Here is a 23,297-nt window from a genome sequence, read left to right on the forward strand (position 1 = left end):
ACTGAATAAACTTTGCAAATTGCAATGGTAAATATTCCTCCAAAATTGATGGGTAGAAACCTATTGTTGTTTTATGTGATGTGCTTCGGCCGTATATGCAAATTTCGTGCTGGTTTAGTGATCCAAATCGATTTTAGTCGCGTTAAAAGCAGGGCTTTTTCCTTCACCCTAACGCATTTTGGCAAAAAATCTACCCTTTTAGAATTGTCGTCGAAGCAGCATGTTTGAAATTACTCTACCAAAGTAAGCTATCGAGTTTGAGTGCGTTCCACACTCTGTGGAATGCTTTTGGGTCGGGGTAATTTCAGGTGAGACATTAGTTACTTAATCAGGAATGCCTCGAGTCTCTTTTATCTGCAGCCAAGCGCTACCTGGGCGAACTTTTTTACTTATTTTTCGCTCAAAGTGTGATTGCTGATTGTTCGGAGATATTGCTTTATAAAAATCTTAACATGTCATTTCGCCCAGGTAACTTGACTGCAGATAAAAGAGACTCTTAGCATTCCTGATTAAGTAACCAACTGTGAAAAAAGTGACCGAAAAGGCATTGAACACAATTTTACCCGCTGATGATAAAATAAGTGTTGCTTTTTAACACTTTAAAACAGAAAAATGTGCCCAGCCTGTCTTAATCAGACCGCGCGAATTCCAAAGTCGGCCCAGCCAACCAACAAACCAACCAAGCATGATCCATTTCTCTTGGTGGGGTCGCGCCAACGCCGAGATAGGAAAAAAGAGACAGCGAGTTACACAGCCACCGCCAAAGCCAGGAGACCGACCCCACGTTACTCGCCAAGCAAATTGCCACCTCGAGTGGGTCCGCTATGCACTTACGTAATGCTGCCTGGGTCGGTCGAAAACCAGGGCGCTGACATCATGCCGAAAATGCGGCCGGGTGGTTATGGCTGACTCAAGTCCCCGCTATCTTTTCGCTGGTCACGGGGTCGACTGATTTCGTCGTCTCTTGCAAGACAAATAGACACCATCTTTTTGTAATCGGATTTCATCCATTTTTTTGCGAATGCTGTATGAGCTTTGTACCACAATTTCGCTTTAAGGGGTCGCAAACTGGAACGTGACCCTCAATGAAGTGTTGTTTTGGTCAAATTCGCCACTTTTATCCCCGAAAATTGTATTGCCCCCACTAGTAGAGTTTTATGCGTTAAATCCGTGATTTTTTACCATTTTTTGTAAGGTGTAGAATTCTTAATTTGGGAGGACGATTAATTTAACACAGGTTTAGAGCCTCGTTTTCAACTTCGAATATTTTAATCCAACTTTTGTCCAGTTTTTAAACGGCCGCTATACAAGTCTTGACTTTGCAAAAAAACAGAGCAAAACGAGGTACAAATTCGAAATAATCAGCTTCAAAACTGGCTCTATATTATCCATCCGGGTATTTTAGTGCCTTTTCCTTTAAGAAACGACATGTAAGGCAAAAAGTATAGGAACGCGCGACACCCGCAGTAATACATTCGTCACTCACGAACAGCAGCAGACCCCCCTCACTGAAAACTTCCCTAGCCGGGCGTCGGCAATTTTCGTCGCGGTGGCACTCGCCGAAACGCCGGGGTTTCCGTATTGTCGCGAAACCTTAGCTTGCCAGCGGAATTCGGTCGCCTCTTGGCATGTTAATCTGCTTTGTGTTTTGCCCGGTCATGTCCAGTCGTCTCCGTTTGCTTGTGTTCGCTTTGGCTAAATCGGGATGGCATTGGCACGGCAGGTTAAATACTGTTTAGCCTAATCGTTGACTTTAAAGCTTGACTTGACGAACGGGAAATTTAACTTGGCGCCTTAACAAAAATCTTACGTATGCTGTTCTGCGTAAAGCGATTACCAGAACCGGATGGACAATTGACGTTTTGTGATAAATTTGGGGCGTGTTAAGAGAAAGCCCTAAAAATTGTCACGTTTCAGGAATGAGGGTTTTTCGTTACAAAGAGAATTAGTTTCACAGCTAATATACAGCCTCGTAATGCTTGTTATCTCTAATTTTTGCCTTATTTTTAATTGTACTTTTTATGTAGCTGTCAATAAGGTCAGGCTCGTGAAATCGGTAAAGTGATTTAGAAAAAAAACTTAATTTCTCCTGTGGGACGGCCTCTTCTTGATTGTATTAGTCATATTTGGGTAGACATCCTTAAATTTACGCTTAATTCATGGTCGAACCAGCATAGATCTACGCTTTACTGCTGGTCAGCCGCAAGACGCAAGATACACCGGGGCTTTAACTGAATAGAGAAGTGGGCAAACAAGTTAAGTGTTCCCTTATCAAGGTACAAGGCGTCCCTAGCAGCAGAAAGTACTAAGCTACCGGCATTGGTAATCTCCCCAGGGCCTTGTAGCTGCGGCAGCATGTGTATTTCGGGGCTACACAAGTCAAACAAGGTTTAGGTTTTTAAGCAGGACAGGTTTTAGCCAGTTTGTATTGTTTCGATGAGCGTCTTTAACTGCGCCTTTGTGCTTTATTCCAACACTAGTTCAATATCCGATTTGCCGCTTGGTCGCTATTATATGGCTGGTGAAATCGACATATATAGGATTTAAGAAAGAAATACTATTGCGCGTTTGGGGGGCAACAGTGTAAATAGACTTGCGTGTAGCGGCAGGCCGCCAGGACATGTAGCCCGGCATTTAAACTGTTCTCAGCGCGCATTACGTAACGCATTCACATTGGTATGTTGGCTTTTCCACCGCAGCTTAAAGTGCAGCGGGAAAACGCAAACGAGAATATAAGCCGCGGTTTTGAGACAGCGCGGGAACGCCATATTTGGTCGAAAGAAAGAGCACCTGTCATTTTTTTCGGAATTGATGCGCAGGAAAGTGTACAGCGGTGGTTGGTGCGTTGCTTACTTTTATAAAAGCAAATCAAAGCAGTGTTTAGGCCAATGTTTTGAACGGATGTTTGCCGTTTAACCTACGCGTGCGCGCCGGTTTAATTACAAACGGGCGAGCATATTCGCAATCACCAAAACGGGCGCGTAATTGGCAGCCGTGTTGATTTAGGACGCGGCTTCTAAAAGCCTCTGCTTTGCTGCATCAGTAGCCCCATCTCGCCTTCGTTCAGCCAGTCAGGTGCTCTCGCGTCTAAGTTTACTAGGGCGAAATCGTCGACTAGTCGTGTCTGTACAGCAGCAGTACACGGGGCTGCAACCCGAAGAGCTGACATTTTTCGGCTCATCACTTTAATGAGTTGCGTCCGGCGGTCGAGGTCGAGCACTCAAGATAGTGTCGGTCGCGCTGATAACGATTGATGCTGTTTTTGTGAATTTTGTAAAATTAGTTTTTGGTGAGATGCTTTCTGCTTTCGAAACGGACTCGTCCGTTTAACGATTTTTCGCACCAATTTATAAGCTATTATGTTATTCTTTGACGAATCACGCTGAGATTTTTTCTATACCCTGAAATCTCAAGTTTACCTTAAAAAGTTGCTTTTAAAATAGGTCCGAATTTGGAGTCCCTGGCCAGTCGGTTACTTTTTGGTGTATTGGAAGCATGACGTCATGGCTCATGATACATCGATATTAATCAAAATTTCAGAGTTTGGGGGGTCATACGGGGGGAAGTACATCTGTGCCAAAAATATCACATCTACCTAATCGTATGCATGTCAGAAGGTTTTTTTCCACATAGCTCCCCCATAAGTCGCAACCGAAAGTCACGCATAGTAGATTATTACCCTGCCTTACTTCCAAATTTTGCCTGGATTTTGCAGAGTCGAAGGTCGACGGGGAGAATTCCGGCTTTCGAAAGGGGAATTCGACAGCTGTAAATCGACAAAACGTCACGCTGAAACCACCTCGAACCGGCAGACGGTTTGCGCGAAAAATCCGACTTGGACAGTTGGTGAGAAAATTGGCCTGTCACCGCGCGGCCTCGGATTAGAATCAAGCGCAGCCCGCTGCTGCATTATTTCCCATTAAAAATCGATAAGACCGCGCGCGCCTAATTCGTATTCCCGACAGCGTATAAGGGCACGGTTGCAATCTGGATCTTTAGAACTTGTTGCTTTGTATAATGGAAACAGAGTGAAGAAAGCCTATATGAGATCATCTTTGGAGTTGTGGTACCATACTTGGTCATATACACGAAATACATAATTTTGAGTATAGGTTAGGTATTTGTCCTACTGTTTACGGAGATAATTGGTTCACGTTGTTTTAGCGTTGTGCTGTATTTTGGCGAACGAAATTCGACGGCCCAGTGTTTTTCTATGCCTTGGTCAGGGTTCGAACCGCCGACCTCAGTATTGCCAGCTTTTGAATAATAAGCAACTGGCCAAATTTCAGAATGACCCCTCGAACACATAGTGTTCTCACGGCGGAATTCACTGGCAAAGAGGTGATGCTTCTCACAAGAAAGCCGCAACGCGCAGCAAAGACGGGCGCTGCAAACAAATCGGCCGCCGCCACGTTTTTCCTGGAAACCCGATCCGACCTGTAGCGACGCGGCCGAGTGGAATAGGCATGTGGCCACTTGGCATGCAGGAGCGGCCTTATAGCTGTCCGTGTCCGAAAGGCGCCGTGTTTGCGTCGTAAACACATCGGCCGACGATATTTGACAGTCGCTCTCGAACACCAGTTTGCCTCGAGAGAATCTTTTAGGTGTGCTGCTGAGCTGTTTGTGATTTTTGAAATAGTCTAATCGAATTATAAATGGTGGGCATGCATACAAGACTGGAAAATCACCATACATTTGATAACTGATATATTGTCGAATTTATCTATTCTACGGCTTGCCATATTGTACGGAAGACAACGCATTAAAATTTGCCCTATAATTTTTCTGGAAACTTTGTTTACAAAAGGTATGGCGCGATCTTGTTTTATTATTGGCGTGCCACAATCGAATTACAAAAAAAGATTTTTTCTTGCAAAACGATTACAAGAAAAAGAGAAGACTGCACTGTTATAAGAAATGAGAGAAGATGTCTGATTTGCTAAATCGCGCTAAACTGCCATAAATCTCATGCGCTTTTGAGGTTTACAGCTGTGTGCCACTGTCGGCTATTTTAATTGCTTGACAGGTAATAACGGCCGCCTCGTATAGCATTTCGTCTTGTCATTGTCCGGCTTTAAGGTTGTAAATCGTCCCGGGCGCGAAATTAAAACGACAAGCCAGCGCATTCGAGGTTTTGCGATATTGTTAATCGATAGTGCGTCAACTGCGTTGGGTATAAGCCCTCAATGTTTGCGGAATTTAATCACTACGTTAATCCCTTTTCGGCTGACTGGCCCCTTGCTGATTAAACAGGACCCTGAAAATACTGGGGGTCGAAAACTGGCCACAAATGTTTAGTGGTTAAGTTGCTCAAACGTGATTTTGTCCACGCCTCTGTTCTGTGGACAGAAAGCCGCCCCCCTTTTTTAAATACAAAAACTAAAAAAAAAAATTTTAATAGTTTGCACTTACCTATGCATAGTAAATAATCTTGCATGCCAAATCGTTTTCACATAAACTGTTCTGGGAAAATAGTAACAAATTCCATTCAGCACGCGAAACGCCTGTTATTTTTAACAAAGAGGTTTCTACCAAAGCTACTTTGTTGCGGGCGATGAACTCAAGACCCGGGGTCAGCTACAGCTCCCAAAAAAAAACGACGACTTCGGCCGCATCATCCTATTATAGTCCGTGTCAACTAACCAGCGCCCATGATAGACTTGAAGCTGCCGCCACCGCCGCTGCCTTGTAAGCTCTTCAATCACGACAGGCTTGTTTGGACGGTCGCGTTGTAATGCACTTGCATTTGGCTTGGCCGGCATATAGGGCCGCTTTAAAAGAACCAAGGCCACTTTTAAACCACGTTTCTGCGCTCAGGTGTCATTGCAGTGTATTTTTACCGAAAGGTATATGTGTTTGCGGTTAGAAATCGGTCTCTAGTATAGGTTTTGCCATTTATGGTGCGAAAATATCTCAAAAACGAGGTTGAAGTCCCAAAGCGGCCGCATTTTTTTCGGCTACCGGAATGTGGGCCGCCTCCTGCCGCCGTGAGTCGTGTTTGCGCCCGCGTAAGCCCGTGTTTGTGTGAGTTCTAGAAGCAGCGCAAGCGGCCCGCGCGCCCCGTTTGAAGCAAGCCAGGACAAGACGCGGCAAGGCGGCGCTTTCATTTCTGTTGCGACAACACGAATCACACGTCTGGCCGCTTTTTCGCCTGCCTTTGCCCGTTGGTTGTGAGACGAAAGCGAACCTTTTCCGTGTGTTCCCTTGCAACAGACGGGCGCTGAAGGGTTAGCACCAAGTATGAGCCGGTATTGCTTTGCTGGCGCGCAGTTTGAACAGCTGAGCAAATTTTAAGGGCAGGGTTGTTGTAAACACTAAGCTGAAAGTGATATGTTTCACCCCTTAAGATGTTCGATACTTCAGGTTTTATTTTGTCATCGGTAACTAATATTGTAGCTTAAAATTAAAGATCCGATAATCAATGACGTCATCTTAAGGTCAAACGCCAGGTTTATGAAATTAAAACTTGCAAACGTACTGTTTTCCGCACTGTTACGCTAAACTTAGCGTTTTATACTAGGAAAACGTAATAGGTCCAATTCCGTAGACGATATGCGCATAATTTATGATAGTATCGGATCAGCACCGATAGTACCACCCTAGTATCGGACGAGTTCCGATAGGACCAACAATCAACATGCGTATCCCATTTGTTATTATCGGAAGCGTATTACTGCAATATACACTCGCCTGTTTTATCTACGCCATGACACATTAGCTCATTAACCCCAGAGTAAGTTCTTACTGGGGCCGGGGTAAGTTTAAACGTCGTGGGCAGCGAAGCGCCGCTAAACGCTTGGCAAGTGTGTATACTCTTCTAGTTTCGGCTTCTGTGTTTTGTGTATACGCGCCCTCCTCGCAAGTACCTCGAGTGATCTCGGCGCGAGTAAAACACAAGTCGTTCCCACAGGTCTCTGCTCATAGTGTTAATAAAACCTCTGGAACAACGGGTAGCGCAGTTTGACTAAATCTGCGGACAACTTTGATTTTTCTTTTCTTGTTATTTGATGCATGTTTTGTTTAGGACTTTAGATCTTTTACCTTAATCCGAGAAAAATACTAAATTTGTCTCTGGCAATTCGAGAAAATACTTCCAGGTTAATGGCATAAATTATGGGTTATGTTGATAACAACAGTTACTAAAGTATTAAAATTGCAACTTTACAGCTAATCTATATGTGACCCACATCGCTATGAACGCGTTGATTTTTATTCAAAATATGCTTAAACAAACACCATAGACACGTTATCCGTGAAAGAACGACTGAATTTTATGGCTTTGCGGACCCGGTCGTTTTAACGCGCCCTGCGTGCAAACAGGCCACAGAGCGGTTGCGTGTGAAAAAACAAGGCGCAGGCTGTCAGTCGTAACGTCGGTGGCGACCTGCGCGCGTCGTGAAAGTATACGAGCTCGTCACTTCGAAAACAGCATTTTTTGCTTGCCTGCTGTTGCCCATTTCGCCCTGCCTGAGTCGTTTGAAAGCGGCTTGAATGCACGGTGCGAAAGATCGGCCCACGCGCTCGTAAAACGCGACGCAATTGACCTGTCAACGAACTGCGCTCTCAAGTTTATGGCCCGCGCCGCGCAGATCGGGCCAGGAGAAATTAAACCGCCCGTATATACCTGCTGTAGTTGAGTTTGTATGCCTGCTGTGAGGACAGGTGGTTTGCCGTTGTTTTCGCTCAAGCGGCTGGTCAATGCGTCCCGTACGGTTAGAAGGAAGCGTGATATTACGAGCCAGCATAAAATGTAAGAATGAAAGACAAAATTGGTTTGTCGGATTTTGCAGTAAGTAAGAAAAAATGTAGATAAAGTCAGTGACACTGGGTCAAGCACCTGTATTATTTTAGTGATCTTTTTTAAAACTTATTTGTTGTTGTGTCACAACTATGTACACGGAATACTAAACGTATTGTATTTTCCCAGGTTTTCAATGTAAGTAATGTTATGTAAAGTTAGTGATTATTGATTTTTTCGAGCAAGGGAACTCTCTTTAAGCTGACATCGAAGAAACGGCATTGGTTAAAATTATCCAACACAACTGGAAATGAGGTTTAACGAGACAAGGACAGAACTCGGAATACCCCCACCCAAACACCAAGTAAGTCGAAAAATCTATAATTATATAAAAAAAATCGACTCAATATGGCACCAACGTTTAGCTATTCCAAGAAGTTGTTTGTTTTTCTCTTTTTATTAAAATTGAAATGGAGCATTACGAAAAAGTACGTATTTCTCATCATGTCTCTCGTTCTACAATAATACCTCGGGGACCCAGGCATTTGATACATCTGTATCTAACGACGTGCACCTCGAAGCTTGTCATTTGTCCAATTACGTCTGTACGAGGGCAGCGAATGCAATTCTCAGTATGTCGGGTCACGGGTGTAATGTTACCTCGAAAATTGACCATAACTTTGGTCAAGCCCTGGAGAGTACTGTAAGGTCGAAATTGTCGCGTCGCCAACGCGCTATATTTGCGCCGCAAAGTTAACCAACTTGTTGAAGCACTTTACTGCTAAACGCCGTATTTGATTGGCCCAGTGTCCATAGAGGTCGTGCGAAGGTCAGTCGACTGGATAACCGGTCAGTTGACTTTATCGAATCGAAACTTAATTTATTAACACTGTAGCGTCGATTGCACCGAAATTTTTCGCAATACAATTTTTTATTACACTAAACCAGGGGTTCTAAAACTTTTTTACCTCGGGCCCCTATTTGTTTTTTGGCTTCGCGTGGACGACGGAAGACAAGAAAATTTCAGAGATGACCTCATAAATTGACGTTATAATACAAATGGACTAAATTGACGTCAAAATGTAATATCCAAAAATGTGCAAGTGAAATGCAGTCTAATTACATTTAGTGAAAAACCGGTTTAGTTTTATTAAAACTCTTTTTAAAATTTATTATTTCTTAAATATACACTAAAATTTCAATTAGGTCTTCATGGACACCATAAAACTTGTTCACGGATCCCTAAGGGGCTCATGGACCCCAGTTTAAGAACCCCTGCACTAAACGTACAGGCGTAGGTTGTGTACTTCGAATATCGCCCTTTCTTATATCGATTTTCAAAAATCTTGTTCCTCAAATCCGCGCCAACCTATTACCTCATAACATTTCTAGTGGTGCAGTGAAAATTTAGACGATTGAAATCTGCTTGACCTTTTTCGATAAAGTTCGACCTTAACTTCTGATAATTGAAAAAGTGGTCTCCTGGCGAACGTAAAATATAAGTTCGCACACTCGGTAATGTAAATGACGTAAAAAGTTATATAAATACTTAGCCTTGGGAAATCAAAAACAATTTATACGTATATAGGACTATCATATCGATTGATTTCTACCTGTTTGAGTTTCTGGGTAATACGACAGCTTTTACTGGGACAACAACTTCCTGTTTAAAGCCTAGTGCTTTTCTCTTTAGGGAGAAAAGGTGCCTAAAAACATATCGACATGATAGCACGGGAAATAAGTGTAGCACCTACAACCCATCGGAAATGTCGAATACATTTTGATATCGCAAGTATGTTTATGGCTATTGGATATCTGTACCATTTCACTAGGCTGTTTTATTGATGACGGGTGCATTTTTTCAGCTATGCTTTATTACGGTCAGTTTTCAAACCCTTTTAAACTTAGCCAGCTTTTGTGGCTTTACATTCTCGACGTGGCTATAATAAGCTCGCTCAAAAATTGAGAAAAAAGGAAGCCCGGTGACTTTCAAAGCTGTCATTTGGCCTGGCCGCGAATCACCGTCGCCCAAATCCCTAAAACCTTTGAAGAAAGCAAACACAGATTAAATTTAAAAGACCGCCGCCCAGGGCCCACATACAGGTTGTGGCACGGCTCGATTTTCAATGCGGAAATAGCCGCTTGACGTTTGCGCTATTTCCTGGTGTACACAGAACTTGGTCGGTTTCATATGCCCTTCAAAAGTCAGTCGGATGTATTTTTCGCTGTGATTTGTGTTATTTTGCAGCGCCACTCAAAAGGCACAAGTCCATCAGCAGAGTTCCATTTTCAAAGGGGTGCGAAAAATGTATTTTTCTTTATTTAGATTTGTTGATTTTTTTTACGAAAGCTAAGTGCAAAGAGGCAAACCGCTGATTTTAAACTACCGCCATTACAATTTGCCCATAAAACATCAAAAAACCGTGATGGCAAAAAAGGTCGTCTTTTGAAGTTGCAACGTAAGCCGTTCTTTTGTGTGCGGGCTGCGGTCTCAAGCCCAATTAACCGGCATAGACGCTTGCGGAAACCCATGTGCCTTTCATTCAGTCTTATTTACGCCGGCCGCGTTTTCTATTGAGCGAATATTAAAATTTGCGCATTTCCGCCCGACAGCTCTTGCTCAAAATTGTGATCGAACGTCGAAGGTAATGTGCGCTCATCTTCGCTAGCCACAGAAATTTCCATTTCGATGTGCAGGTTTAAAAATCATCAGCGCCTGTATCGAGCACGGTTGTTACTTCGAAATTGTGATTACGGGTTCGCGTTTTTTTTGTCGAATCAACGGAACACCTGGGACTTATCTTGCGCTTGTTTGACTATCGGGGCGTTGCTCTTTCGATAACATCGCTCGGACACTTGTCAGAATTACAGTCACATTACCAGTCGACACTCAATGTCGATATCGCTGCTTTTCGTGGAGCAAGTGCTCACGGGGTCGTCCCTAATCGCTCGACAACAGGACCTGGGAGATTTTCTCGGTCCAGGTTTGTTTGCACAGCAATTCGGCAATGACGCCCGCGCGTCGTTATCATTAAATCGCGCCTCTGTTTTTAAGCATTTTTAAGTTTTCTATATCTTTTTCTTTTCCATGTTTCCCAGTTCTCTGTCGTTCGTGTTGTTTTTGATGGGCTTGAAATTTTTTTTAGTACAGCTTTTTATGTTTTTCTCTCTCTTTCTCTTTTTTCTTTCCTTCTCTCGCACCATTGCTCTCTCTTATCATAACTCTTTCCGCCCACTTTCTCTCTATCTGTTTCTCTTTTCGCCTTTTTCTTTTTCTCCCTTCGCAATCTCTATCTTTCACTCAATTTCTCATAAGTTTTGAACGCTCAATCTTCCGGCTTACAGGATTCGGTACACGTCCACGCCAGGCCCGGTAATAATGTGCGCACATCCCCTTCCCCCTTCCCCGGGTAACATAAACACCACGATCGGCGTCCTAATGGCCCCGATCGGGCTCGAGAGAGCACCGTGGCCCCGCGTTTAAAGGCCCGAGCCAAACTGCTATGATAATATTTTGATTTGCGTCGTCGAGGGTCATGCTCCTTGTCGTCGTCCCGGCGTATAACCGAGGACGTGTCCAGTGGTCTGTTTACACGGTCGCTGTAAAAACCGCCGGCACCCAAAATTTGCCAGCGGTTCCAATTGTTACCCTCGCAATATTACAAAACTACACCCCTGAAAAAACTGAAAAAAAAAAGTTTTAATACACTACAAAATTTAATTGACCGTTAAAAACGGTAAAAACTTGACTTTTTACCATTTTCATGCAGAATGCCTTTTTTGCTGTACGCTCTGCGTTAATAGGGGACAAAACAAACAAAAATTAGTCGTTTCTTGGCATAACAAACGGTCGGACAGCCCTCTTGATAGAGCTCGCTCAGTTTTGTTTTGTCAGGGATAAATCAATATTGACCGGCTGCCGCAATCTGCAGCCTTAATCGCTTTCCAAAGGATTGCTTTTCATTGGCGACGACCTGCTGCCTCGTGCGTTGTTTTGTTAGCGAAGCCCGTGCATACAAGTGCCACGTATACCGCGCAGCAAAAGCGATTGGGTAAATGCTATACTTTGTTTCAAGGCGTTAATTGGGTTTTAAAGCAACTGTTGTATTATTTTAAAGGCTGATTTTTTTAATAAAGGTTTGTAAATATTACAAATACGCCCACACTCAAAATTTGTGTTCATTGAATGGCAAGAAGATCCATTTTTTGTCCCAAAACAATGATTTCTTTGAAACTGACAGGCCATTTCCTGCGCTTGTTGCACCAGTATCTTTTGTAAGACAAGTATATTATACCATTTGCTAACAAACACCTTAAAACCCTGCCATTACTGACATCCCAATGAGCGCGGAAAACAACTTGAAACCGAGACAATTGCGCACCTTTGGCATACTTACCGCGGCGTGCCGGCATTTCGGGCCCGCTAAAGCCGGTTACGGTTTATTTGCGACGCTGCTATTATCGCAAATCGGCCTTTTCCTGCATCCTCGATATCGATTTCGGCGAAAACAATTTCAAGTTAACGACCGCCGTCCGCAATTAATTGGCCCGGTTTGGACGCGGCGCCTTTCTCAAGCCGCCCGTTTCCCACCGGAGATGGCCTTAATATTGGTGAAACGCTGACCCTAAGAACAAGAATGATCGTCTGTATCACGTAAAACGACGTCCCGAGGGTTTTTGCGTCATCCCAATGGGTGCAAGTGATTCAACATAAATCGACGTTCTCCCGTTAGAATGTGCGGTAAAAATTTCCTGAACAGGCCATTCCGAAATGAACCTATTTCACCTGAAAAAACGATGAAATTACCGGCCAACGGCCAGACCTATTTCTCTAGACCGGTTTCCAATCAGCCGTGCAGAACAAAATGAACAGGGGTAAAAAAGAAATGCGACCTCTTTTAACCCCAAGTAAAAAAAATTCACACAAAGATAGTAAAAAACACACATTTCCTTAAAAAAACGAACTAGGCTCAAAATGTGGCCTTACGACCATCGATCCACGCTAAATCGCTTAAAGCCGTATCCCCTTCTGCTGCGAAAGCCCCAGAGCACGGCTTGCGTCGTGTAAAACTCGCCAGAGTGCTTGTACTTCTAACAGCTTTAAGGCGCCCTAATCCCCCGATTAGGTAACCACTAAATTGCGAAGCTTGTTCCGCCTAAGTGCATTTCCACCAAATTGACCCGACGGGTCGGGATTTGGGTTTCGTTTATTGTGTACGCGCTACTTCTGCACACCTCTCTGGAGAGCGGACTTGGTGTCCTTCTTTGCCGTCGTTTGCCCTTTGGGTGTCACCTTAAAGCGGTTTAAAAGTTCAAGACAGTTTGGTGAAAAACAGGCAGAAGTACGTTTGAGTTGTCTTGTTTCATTCCACGTTTGTGTCACTACACTTGCATAAAATGAGAAAATGAGATTCGGAGCATAATGGCTGGAGGTTGTAATGAGACGTTAAATTAATATCAAAGCTTATATAGAAGTATAGGTGGCATTTTGTTAAACGTTTCAAATAATTTCCTATTCATTTTCAACAGACAATGAACCGTTGCTTTTAAATTAGCCAAACAAAAACGGTCTGTATCTAGGTGGCGCAACCATCCCTGTCAGCCAAAGTAGGCCATCGCTGTTTCCTACCATAGTATACATTCCCGCTCAGCGAGCGTGAAAAAAATTACCGGTGTTGCATAAAGTGTTGCAACTGACTTCCAACAGCGAACCTGGTTGATCTTTATGGCCTGAATCTCGTTAGCAGATGTCCTCTTATGCCTATATGTCACCATCAGCCGACTTAACTCGAAAAATAGACATTTCAGTGGTGATTTTGATTTGCGAGTGTATTTTTTTGAATTAGAATTGCATTGTGCGTCAAGTCGATGTCGAAATCACGCGCTTTTAAATGTTTGTAGCGTGTTTCTCCCGCTACCGAATTAGACACGATACAGCACAGTCAAAACCAAATACACGCTTTTGAAATGTTTCAAACTTGTTCTTTAAACCTGTTAAACGTGCGTATGCATTTTGCGTTGAACAGAAAGGCAGTTGACGCATTCCAAATGGTATGCAGCAGTTGGTATTTCAAAGTGCAACGCAAGCCTTGCAACATTTAAACCCACAAAGGATGATCAAAACGCCGCTGTCAGTCTTAAATCCCACCTATTTGAAAGGGGGTGTTTACGATTTTTCCAGCTACACATTGAACAGCGGCGCAAATCCAGAAATGTCAAGCCGACGGATTTCTATTTCCCACCAGGCTGATATTTATCGAGATCCAGGAGCTACATATACGCTGCTCAACTTGTGCAAGTTTTTCGCCGGCCACCTTTTTAGAGCCGGTAAACCTTAACGGATCACGTTGTCAAGGCAACGAAGCCAGTAGAGGCGAAAATTGCTTGACCCGATGACGCCCGCAAACCCCCAATCGCCGACACTTTATATCTCACCCGTTTGCGGCCGACCGGCGCCAGACTCGAAGCTGTGACGTAATGCCTGTAGATTGACGTGTTGCTCATCGCGCTTAACTGACACCTATAGTCGTTTCAGACTAAAAGTAGGGTTAACTATTCCATGAACCTATAGCGACGTGTTATGCTTCTTGGTGTATTGTAGCTATTTTTGCATCTATTGCTTTAAATTTGTGCTAGATTAACATAACAAGGCTCCTAACAGAAACCTGTAGGTTGACTGAAAGGTAAAACCCCCTTCTAAGTAACACAGGAAGAAGGCAAAGATAAACCTTAATAGCGTATATCTCACACAAAGTTTTGCGCAAAAGTGTGCCCCCCCAGAAACATAACAGATGCAACCACAAAAAGCGTACATCCTCATTTACAGCCAACGCGCTTCTAAACCAATTGTGTACAAAACTTGTCACCTTGACCTACAGCACAGCAAGCAACCCGTATAGTTAAAAAAACGAGCTTAAACAAAATTCGTTTCCTGGAAGGATTGATCGCCTTGTGCAAAAGGCCACCGAGTGCGCGCTCATCTGCGTCGAGTGTTTTGCTTGCCGGCAAACGCCACCTGTGGCCCGTTAAGTCGACTTTTTAAGAGTCCTGAGTATGCGGCCCTTTAGCGTGCAGCGTTTGGCCAGTATTCGCGGCCAAATAAAAGTCGACCGGCTCCCTTTTTTACCCACTATAGAGGCCTTTACACCAAACGTAGTAAAATGCGAATAAAAAGAAAAAAAATGGGTTGCATGATTTCGAAAGTTGTGTTCTGCACAAAGACGCTCACAATTTCGTTATCCGCCGACAAAAAACTGGAATAAAAAAGAGGGCCGAATCGACCGCTTAGGCCGCGCCCAGCTGTCACATAGTTTAACTGATCAGAGTCGCGTTTCTGGCACGCTTTGCTTTACGGAAGGTCGGTTCCGCCTGCTGCCCTGCGCCACAAGCCCAACCTGCCATAGTTACGCGCCTTATCCTGGCTGGAATGTCGATAGGTTGGTTTTCGCTCCTGTTCATCGCGTGACATTTCCGGCAGCGCTCTCGGCCCGGATATAACTTCTCATTTGGATCCCGCGGCACCAAATGGCCTTGCAATCGGCGGCCGAGTATGCCTGTTGTTTGCGGGCGCTCGCCAAGCGCATGGAAACGTTATTGTGTCGTTTGTTTGATTGACGTATACTCGTGTGTATTGCCCGCCGCAGCAACTTGTACATTACGTTACAATTCGTTAAACTTTTTTAATCGGATATTTTTTTTGTATAACACATATATAAAAAGTTTTTCTGAACAGATTTTTCCGAGTAATTTATGCTGTACCAGTGATTCCTGCCAAAAACTTTTAAAAGCTCTTTTTCACATGATTATAAAAGTTTGCCTGCCTTTTCTTTCAGTAAATGCCCTAAGACTTCCCTGTAGATTTTTTGCGTAATTCATGCTGTACCAGTGATTTCCACCTGACACTCCAAAGAAGCGCTTTTTCAGATGTTTATAAAATTTTACCCTTGTCTTTCAGTAAACGTTCAAACGTTTTTTTACATTGTAGCGTCGCTATTACCAAGCTGCTTTTGAAGCCCACTTTGTAGACCACGTTTTTTTACATTGTAGCGTCGCTATTACCACGCTGCTTTTGAAGCCCACTTTGTAGACCTGTTTTACATTCCATAAACCGCCCGCATTGCATTGCACCTGGCACGGTTCAAAGTAAGCAGCCGCCCCCATAAAATTAAACCCACCTACCCCCATAACCCCAAAACCCCGGTAGGTACCAGCGCGAAATTTTTGTACGCTTTTTTCCGTCAAGCGTTTGTCAACTCGCCGGCAAAGTTTTTCCGCAACTCAGATGATCCGTGAAAGCATAACCTCAATGTTAGACGGGGCATTGTATGCGCCTAACGCAAATGACAGCTGGACAGTTCTGGAAAAAGGAACTTAAAGGAAAAGCCTACAAATAAAACAAACTGGCCTTGGGAAAATTAAGGAGCAATTTCAACAATAATTTCCTGCTTATAAGTAACAAATAAAATATGTTGGCGACGGTTGCAACATCGACCAAAGACTTTTAAATCTAATTCTTTGGTTGTTTTCTTCTTTAATATCTTTAATAGGTGAAGAGAAACACCAAATTCAGCCTTAGCTTGATTTGCGTTGTGTACTTACCCCATGTGGAACCTTTAAACTAACATATTTCCAATAAAAATTCCAAAATATAGGCATCCTCAAACTGCATAATGAGTACCTTTTTCATGGTGTAGCTTCACCATTACTGTTTCAACCCCATAAGCCGATAATCCAATTTGCCGTTTTTGTCGAAGCTAAACTGGGATTAGTACGGATTACTGGGATTGCACCGAAAGGGTTTGTTGTTCGTTGGGTTTTAGGCGTTTTAAAGCTCCCAAATGTTTGTAGTGGGTAAAAGCGGCCCGCGGCGCAACCTTATTGCTCTATTGCGCATTATTGCGACGAAAAAGCACTGTTTTGTTGAACTGTCGCCACCGTGTCGCTGCAATTGACCCTTTTCGGCCGAATTCTCTAACTTTGGATTTCTAGACGATTTGATTCCTGATTTTTTTATTGGGAAAATCGCAAATGCTCGGCATATTTTAGAAGATTAGGCCGTTTGTTGTGACTTGCTTGACCCGAATTTGGAACGAACAGCCAGTCAGACTGGCATTCCTTCAAGCGGCAACACGCGCCGTTAAAAAGGCGCAGATTTACCACAACCGAACCCTAACCATGTATCCGTGTGTGGTGTTTAATAAAAAAGTTAAATTGTTTCTACGCTCTGCACACAAATAAGTTAAATAGCTTACCAATATTCAAAACACTCAATTAAACTTTTCAATGTATTTATTATTGTTTAGTTTAACGATTATATTCTCATTGCTACAGAATAAATTTCGATTTTACCTCATTATAACGCCTCACTTGCTTGCAGCCCGACATGGAATTCGACAGCGTGGAGGAATCGTTACGTAATGCGTTACGTCACGGGCCTGTCCAGGGCTCAAGCAGACTTCGGCCCGACATTCCCTCGCACCAAAACCACCACGAGGTAATTAATTTATTAAACTGAACCTGCGTGCTACGTTTAAGCATCAAAACTTTCACCTTGTTGAGCTTATCAGTTCGCGAGAATATTTTGAAGCACGCTATTTCTGCAATTAGAAAAATTCTAAGTTTGTAGGGATGTTAGGTACGAATCTTTTAAGGATGAGCTACTTAACCGTACGAAAATGTAGTTTAAATCGATATATAATCATTTATGTGTCTATGTGTACACGAGCGACCAGGTCAATAAATGCGTTTACACCAGAAAAGAGATTTGTATTTTGTAAACTGATGTTAAGGAAATAAAAATCGCATAAGGCCTCAGTTAAAATTCGCCTCTAAGAGTGCGTCCTTTAAATCATTTTTTTTTATTTTAGATGCAAAAACGACACAACTATGTCACAGTTCAACCCGAACAGCAACGAACTGTAACACTCCAACAACAACAACAACAACAACAACAGCAACATTTTTTACAACAGCAGGAACAACAGCAATATTCCCAGCAACAGCAGCAACTCTCCCCCCACTCTCGGGGTTACGTTGTTGACCCCACAATGGACCCCAATCATCACGTCCAGTCCCCACACCATCACCCACCAGAGGTGGTTTCCCCCAACAACAACCACCATCCCATGAGCGCGCCGCAACCAGCAGCCATCCACCAGAACGGAACCAGCGTGGTGCGTATACAACTTTTTTGTCTGATTGGGGAATTTATTTTTGACAATCTTCCCTTCGTTTGAGAAATTTATGGTAAAAGCCTTATATTGATTTGTGTTTATGGTAAAGCCCCTTGTTAAGTCGATATGTTTCCTGCCCCAACATAAGACTGGAAAATAGTTGTAAAAAGTTATATATCAAAAGAAATTTGGTTATATTCAGAGCGGTTTAATCCCATGCATAATCTTGTTGACCGTTTAAACTGTAATCTGTCGCTTCGCAAACCAATTTGACTTACAATAGTCTCACTGACTCTTAAAAACAGCATACCTTTAAAACGCCCTGAATAACTTCACGTGAAGTCTTATTACAATACCCGTCTACTCTCTCGCCCTATTTTGTATGCGACAATCCCGCATCGAAGTTGCGAAACTTATCCCGTTTCCTTGTGTTGACAGAGCGTCGACGACTTCCGTAAGTACTGCGTCTTCCTCACGGAGAGAATGCAGAAGATGGAAGAGCAGAATGATCAACTGGCTCGAATCGCCGAGCAACAAAAGCACGAGTACAACAAGGTGAGGGAGGCCGGAGGCGTACGTTGCAACCCTTGACTTCAAAAGATGTTTGCTATACTTTTTTTCGTCTGAAAGTGCGACCCTTGGGCCTCGAAAACCTACAAGTCTAAGAGTCATTACCGAGATTTTTTAATGTGTTAACTCTGGACAAATGCGTTTTTCCTTGGTCAGGTCATTAGTTGAGCAAGCCAATTTTGAGTCAAGTCCTTGTCATAAAAAATAATATTGAACTATACAAATTTGTGAACTATTTCGATTATGAGTAGTGAATAAACAAACAAAAAAATAACACAAAATGAAACATATAGCTAGAAAATTAGATAAATAACCCAAAGAATGCACTTCATTTCAACCCAAGTCATTGGTCCAAAAAAACTAAGTCGAGTCAAGTCAAGCCATTTGTTCAAAATTCTTAAGTCAAGTCAAGTCATTTTAAAACAGTGACTTAATTGCACTTAAATTACGTCATAAGCGTAAGTCATTACAACACCGACAGGCCCCCCAAAAACTTCGTTCTGCATTCTCAGGTGGCCGCACAGATTGCCCAGTCTGAGCTGATGCAGCGTCGTCTCCAGCACGAATGTACCAACCTACGGCGCCAGGTGCACCAGCTCTCCACCTACAACCAGCACCTGCAGGAAGTCACCCTGCCCAGCCCGGAAGTGACGTCACAGACCCAGACCCAGCCCCAACGTCACCCGGACCCTGCCGCGCCCATTGCCGTTGTCGGTTAGTAGAGTTCCGTGGCTTTTGTTTTTTGCGTGCATTCTGCTTCTTGGAACTTTTCTGTGTTTTTTTGTGTTTTGTCGACCCGTGAAATGTATTTTAAGTGATTTTGGGCGTTTTGTTAGCTTTTAAAATCACTTTGTACTTATCACGGCACAAGTGGTTTTAAAATCTTGTCGATAGCGAAACAAAATGGTAGTTTGAAATTTTAGATGTTTCTTATCCGGATTAACGACAGCCAAACGTTTAGAATACCTTTATACCAGGTTCAAAGTGTTAGTAGGCCAAACATTACTCTAATTCCTAGCCGTTTTTGTTTGTTAGACGACAGGTCTCTCATCGAACAGCAACAACATCATCTGCAACAACAACAATACTTGCAACAACAACAACAACAACAACAACAACTTCACCATAAAACGCCGCCACAGGATCTGTCGTTCGATTCGATGCAAAGTCTCAGAAGTGGATTTCACCAAAGTAATTATTAAAAAAACGTGTTGCGAAGAGCGAACAAATGTAAACGTATATGGGTTGACAGGCCTCCTAGTTTTCTGGGCGATCCTGCAATCTGGCCCTTTATTAATATTTTTAAATTTATACCATAAAGTTATTTTTACCCGACGCGACTAAAAAGTTACGTTTGACTTCCTATTTTTGGCAAAGATGCCCTACGCAAAGTTTCTCTAGCTTACAAGTTATAAATTTCGGTAAAACAAGAATGTTATTAGACCAAGTGTAAATAGCGGCAAGTGTAGTGTCACACTTAATTTTAATTCAATAATTTTTTTTTCAAAAATAAATTTGGCGATAAACCGTCAGGTTTTCCTGGTGTAAAGTTTTTAAATGGTTCCGGTGTACGTTTTACAGTCCTCGAGTCCACATAAAATAAATCCAAGCCAATGAGTGATGGATCCTCACGAATATGCCAAAAGACTCCTACAGTTGTTACTAACGATATAAGATGTTAAACACAGCAACCACGCCTACACCTAAAACAAAACCCCTCGAGAATAGTCCTAATAACAAACCCAAACCTCCGCAGCCATCAACGAAGCCTTAATCGCTCGCACCAAAGACATCCATCCCAACCGCCAGATGTCGCACGTGCGTCCCGACGAAATCGCCACCATCGTGGACCTATACAACGCCCTCCAGCGTTCGACGCCGCCGCGCGTCCAGCCCAGCCCGCCTGAGATTGTCGGTGAACCGTGTGATGACGTCACAGTGTCGCCAAAGGCCCAGGTCCTTGACGTCATCCACGAGCAGCCTGAGAACTCAAAGCAGTCGTTAGGCGAGCACTCTGACTACGCCACCCCGTCGGGCGTTTGCGCCACGCAGGCGTGCGACTGCTGCAGCAACGCTCGGCAAGTTCCGAAGGTCGGTGGTTCGAAGCCGCCCGCCGGGAGACCACGCGATATCGCAACGTCACCCCCAAAGAAGCCAGCGCATGCCCGCGTGAGCAAACTGGGCAGGTCGCCACGAGGTAGCGCCGCCGTGGAACGCAGCCAGTCTTTCGACAACAACGCCTACATCGAAGTGGAGTTAAAGCACTACGAAAGTGGCAGCGCCAGCTTGGAGCGCCCCAACCTTCAGTCCCAGCTTCAGTCAGAAGCAGATCCAGCCAAGGCCAGTTTCAGACGCGACAACCGCCTACGACGCTCACACAACCACTACATGAACGTTTCGCCTTCTAAACGCGAACCGCAGCGTCCGTCCAGCCTCGTACTTGACCTGGACACCGTCCAGGCGGCCATGGACGAGCAGCAGGCCGCGGCCCAGGGCATCGCCTTGTCCCCGGTCTCCCCCTACGAGAACTCTCCCTTGTTTTCTCGCTCTTTCGAAGGCTACCCCTCCGCGTCGAGAAAGCGAACCCCAGTTTCGCCCCAGAACCAGCCCGATGGGAGAATATGGCACACTCGGGGCGGCCCCTGTACGTCACAAAGCGAGGAGCGTTTGACGTCAGCCGACAGCGGGCACGTGACGTCACCGGGGAGTCCCCCGATTAGCGGGTCGAGGCGTTCTTACTCTAAGTTGGACTTTGCCGGAGGTAAGCTTTTTTTTCGTCTGTTTTAAGTGTTTTTGTTATTGTTAATTGTTGCAACGATTTTTGTTAAGAATGTTGATTAAAGCATATGTAAACCATGTAGGGTAAAGTGAATTTCAATATAAACTTGGCACCATGAGAAATTAAAGCAAAACCACTGGAATTGTTAGGCAATCAGCCTGTAGCTAGTAATTTAACATCTAGTGGATTTTAAATTTTGAATTAAGCTAATTGTTTATAGGAATTGGCATCGTGGCTGCAATTCAAACTATATGTATAACTTCATGAGTCAAAACTGTCTAACAAACTGTCAAGAGTCGCAATAGTCCAATAAACTACTTTAATAATTACAATAATTTCACTTCTGCGACTAAGAAAATTTTAGCAGTTTGTCCGTCGAGAAATTAGCAGTTTTTCGTTGCTATTTTTCAAATTAGTTACAATAATTGCTTCAAGGGTAAACGCTATCAATTGCACGTTCTTATTCCGACATATTGTTGTCTTGTTTTTTACAGACTTGCCACCCCCTCCCCCGCCTCCCCCACAGCAAGAGGAAAACACCCCCGAAAATAACGAAGTCTCCCCTCGTCCAACAACTGAAAAAGCCAGAACCGAAAGCGACCCTCTGCCAAAGTAAGTGATCAAATAAAAAAAAATATTTTCTCTTTATGTTACGTTTAGGTTGTGTATCAATTATCTTGGTCAAACAGTAACTATCTTTGTTAATGGGGGGGCACCAAGGGGCACCATATAACGACAAATTGTATTGTAATGTTTACAAGCGTTCGCACAAGCGTGCTTCATCAGGTCAAAGTAGAAACCTATTTGTCTTTACATAGTGCCACCTAGCTTATTTAGAATTAAACAAACACGGCCATTTACAAAGATGTCTTCTTTATTGTTTAACATAAGGCCATTAGATCAATATTTTCATGTTTTGATTTAATCCCTTTGTTTTTCTTCATTAGAAAACAGGAAACAACTTCCAAAGATGCCAAAAAGTCATCACGATCAGGTAAAAAATATGTAATCCGACACACAGTAACCTAACCCTGTAATAATACTAAAAATCTAGTCCTGTGATAAACAACACGCCAAGACAGAACGCATGTAATTATACTATTAAGTTCGTTAAAACAAAAATTAAAAAAAATGGAAAAAAATTGATGAAAAAACCTTCAAAACTGAAAAAGCATCCTCCTCAAAAAAAAAATTAAATAAATTAAAAATTAAAATAAACTTAAACCGCGAAATCTTTTTCGCAGCCTTTTCCCAAATCCGACCGCGCAAGCTCAGCCTCTGGAAGCAGCGTAACAACAACAACGGCACTGGGCGCGCGCCCGGCGCCGCGGCGGGTTCCGGGGGAAACCCCGCTTCCCCGGACGCCGACGGCGCCAAGGCGGCCGGTTGGCGCCGCAAGTCGTACGCGGCCGCTTGCCGCAAATCGCAGTCGCTGGATCACCTGTACGATCAGATATTGATGGAAAACGGCCGCCAGCCGCAAAACCAAAGTCACCGTGGAACAAACGCCGCCGATAAGGCGCAACTTCGGGCCACCGTAAGTTAATAGGGTTGACATTAACAAACCTAGGCTGAGTTAGTTGGTTTAGTTTTTTAGGTAAAGATTTTTTGTTTGTGAACATGGGACGTGGCGGTAAACTATTCGTGTCAAGTCTTATGTATAGCTGTATAAAACCGGCGCGTAAAACTTAGGTCTTTATCCAAGTCTATAAAACAACCTTGGTGGATGCGGGTTGGTACAACGTTTTTATACTAACAAAAACTAAATTACGTTTAATCATTGGTAAAGCAACATAAAACTTGCCCGTAAAAACTGAGGTCTCTATCCTATAGTGTTTAGAAAACCTTTGGTGGATGCCATTTAGTACAACGATTTTTATACCAAAGAAATCGTATAAAACATTTTGATCGCCACTTGCGATTCTCAAAAAACCAACAAGGATTTATTTAAAAGTAAAATATAGAAAAAACCCACATCATAGAATAAGGATGTCTTCCAAAAAATACCCACATAAAATAAGGACTGGTCGAAACCTAT

The 23,297-nt window shown here is 43.4% G+C and overlaps 1 protein-coding gene across 1 annotated transcript in view; it reads left to right on the plus strand.

Annotated features, from left to right (window-relative positions):
• Positions 1-612: 612 nt before the first annotated feature.
• LOC146133494 (uncharacterized) overlaps positions 613-23,297 on the plus strand; it is a 28,638-nt gene continuing 5,953 nt past the window's right edge. The window contains exons 1-9 of the mRNA XM_083397765.1: positions 613-813; positions 17,115-17,231; positions 17,605-17,910; positions 18,349-18,465; positions 18,993-19,194; positions 20,237-21,241; positions 21,754-21,871; positions 22,207-22,253; positions 22,504-22,796. Of these exons, the coding sequence (XP_083253891.1) occupies positions 613-813; positions 17,115-17,231; positions 17,605-17,910; positions 18,349-18,465; positions 18,993-19,194; positions 20,237-21,241; positions 21,754-21,871; positions 22,207-22,253; positions 22,504-22,796 (2,406 nt within the window). The remainder of the gene's footprint in view (positions 814-17,114; positions 17,232-17,604; positions 17,911-18,348; positions 18,466-18,992; positions 19,195-20,236; positions 21,242-21,753; positions 21,872-22,206; positions 22,254-22,503; positions 22,797-23,297) is intronic.

This window comes from Ascidiella aspersa, chromosome 9 (genome assembly GCF_963924565.1).
Source record: "Ascidiella aspersa chromosome 9, kaAscAspe10.2, whole genome shotgun sequence".
Lineage (NCBI taxonomy): Eukaryota > Metazoa > Chordata > Ascidiacea > Phlebobranchia > Ascidiidae > Ascidiella > Ascidiella aspersa.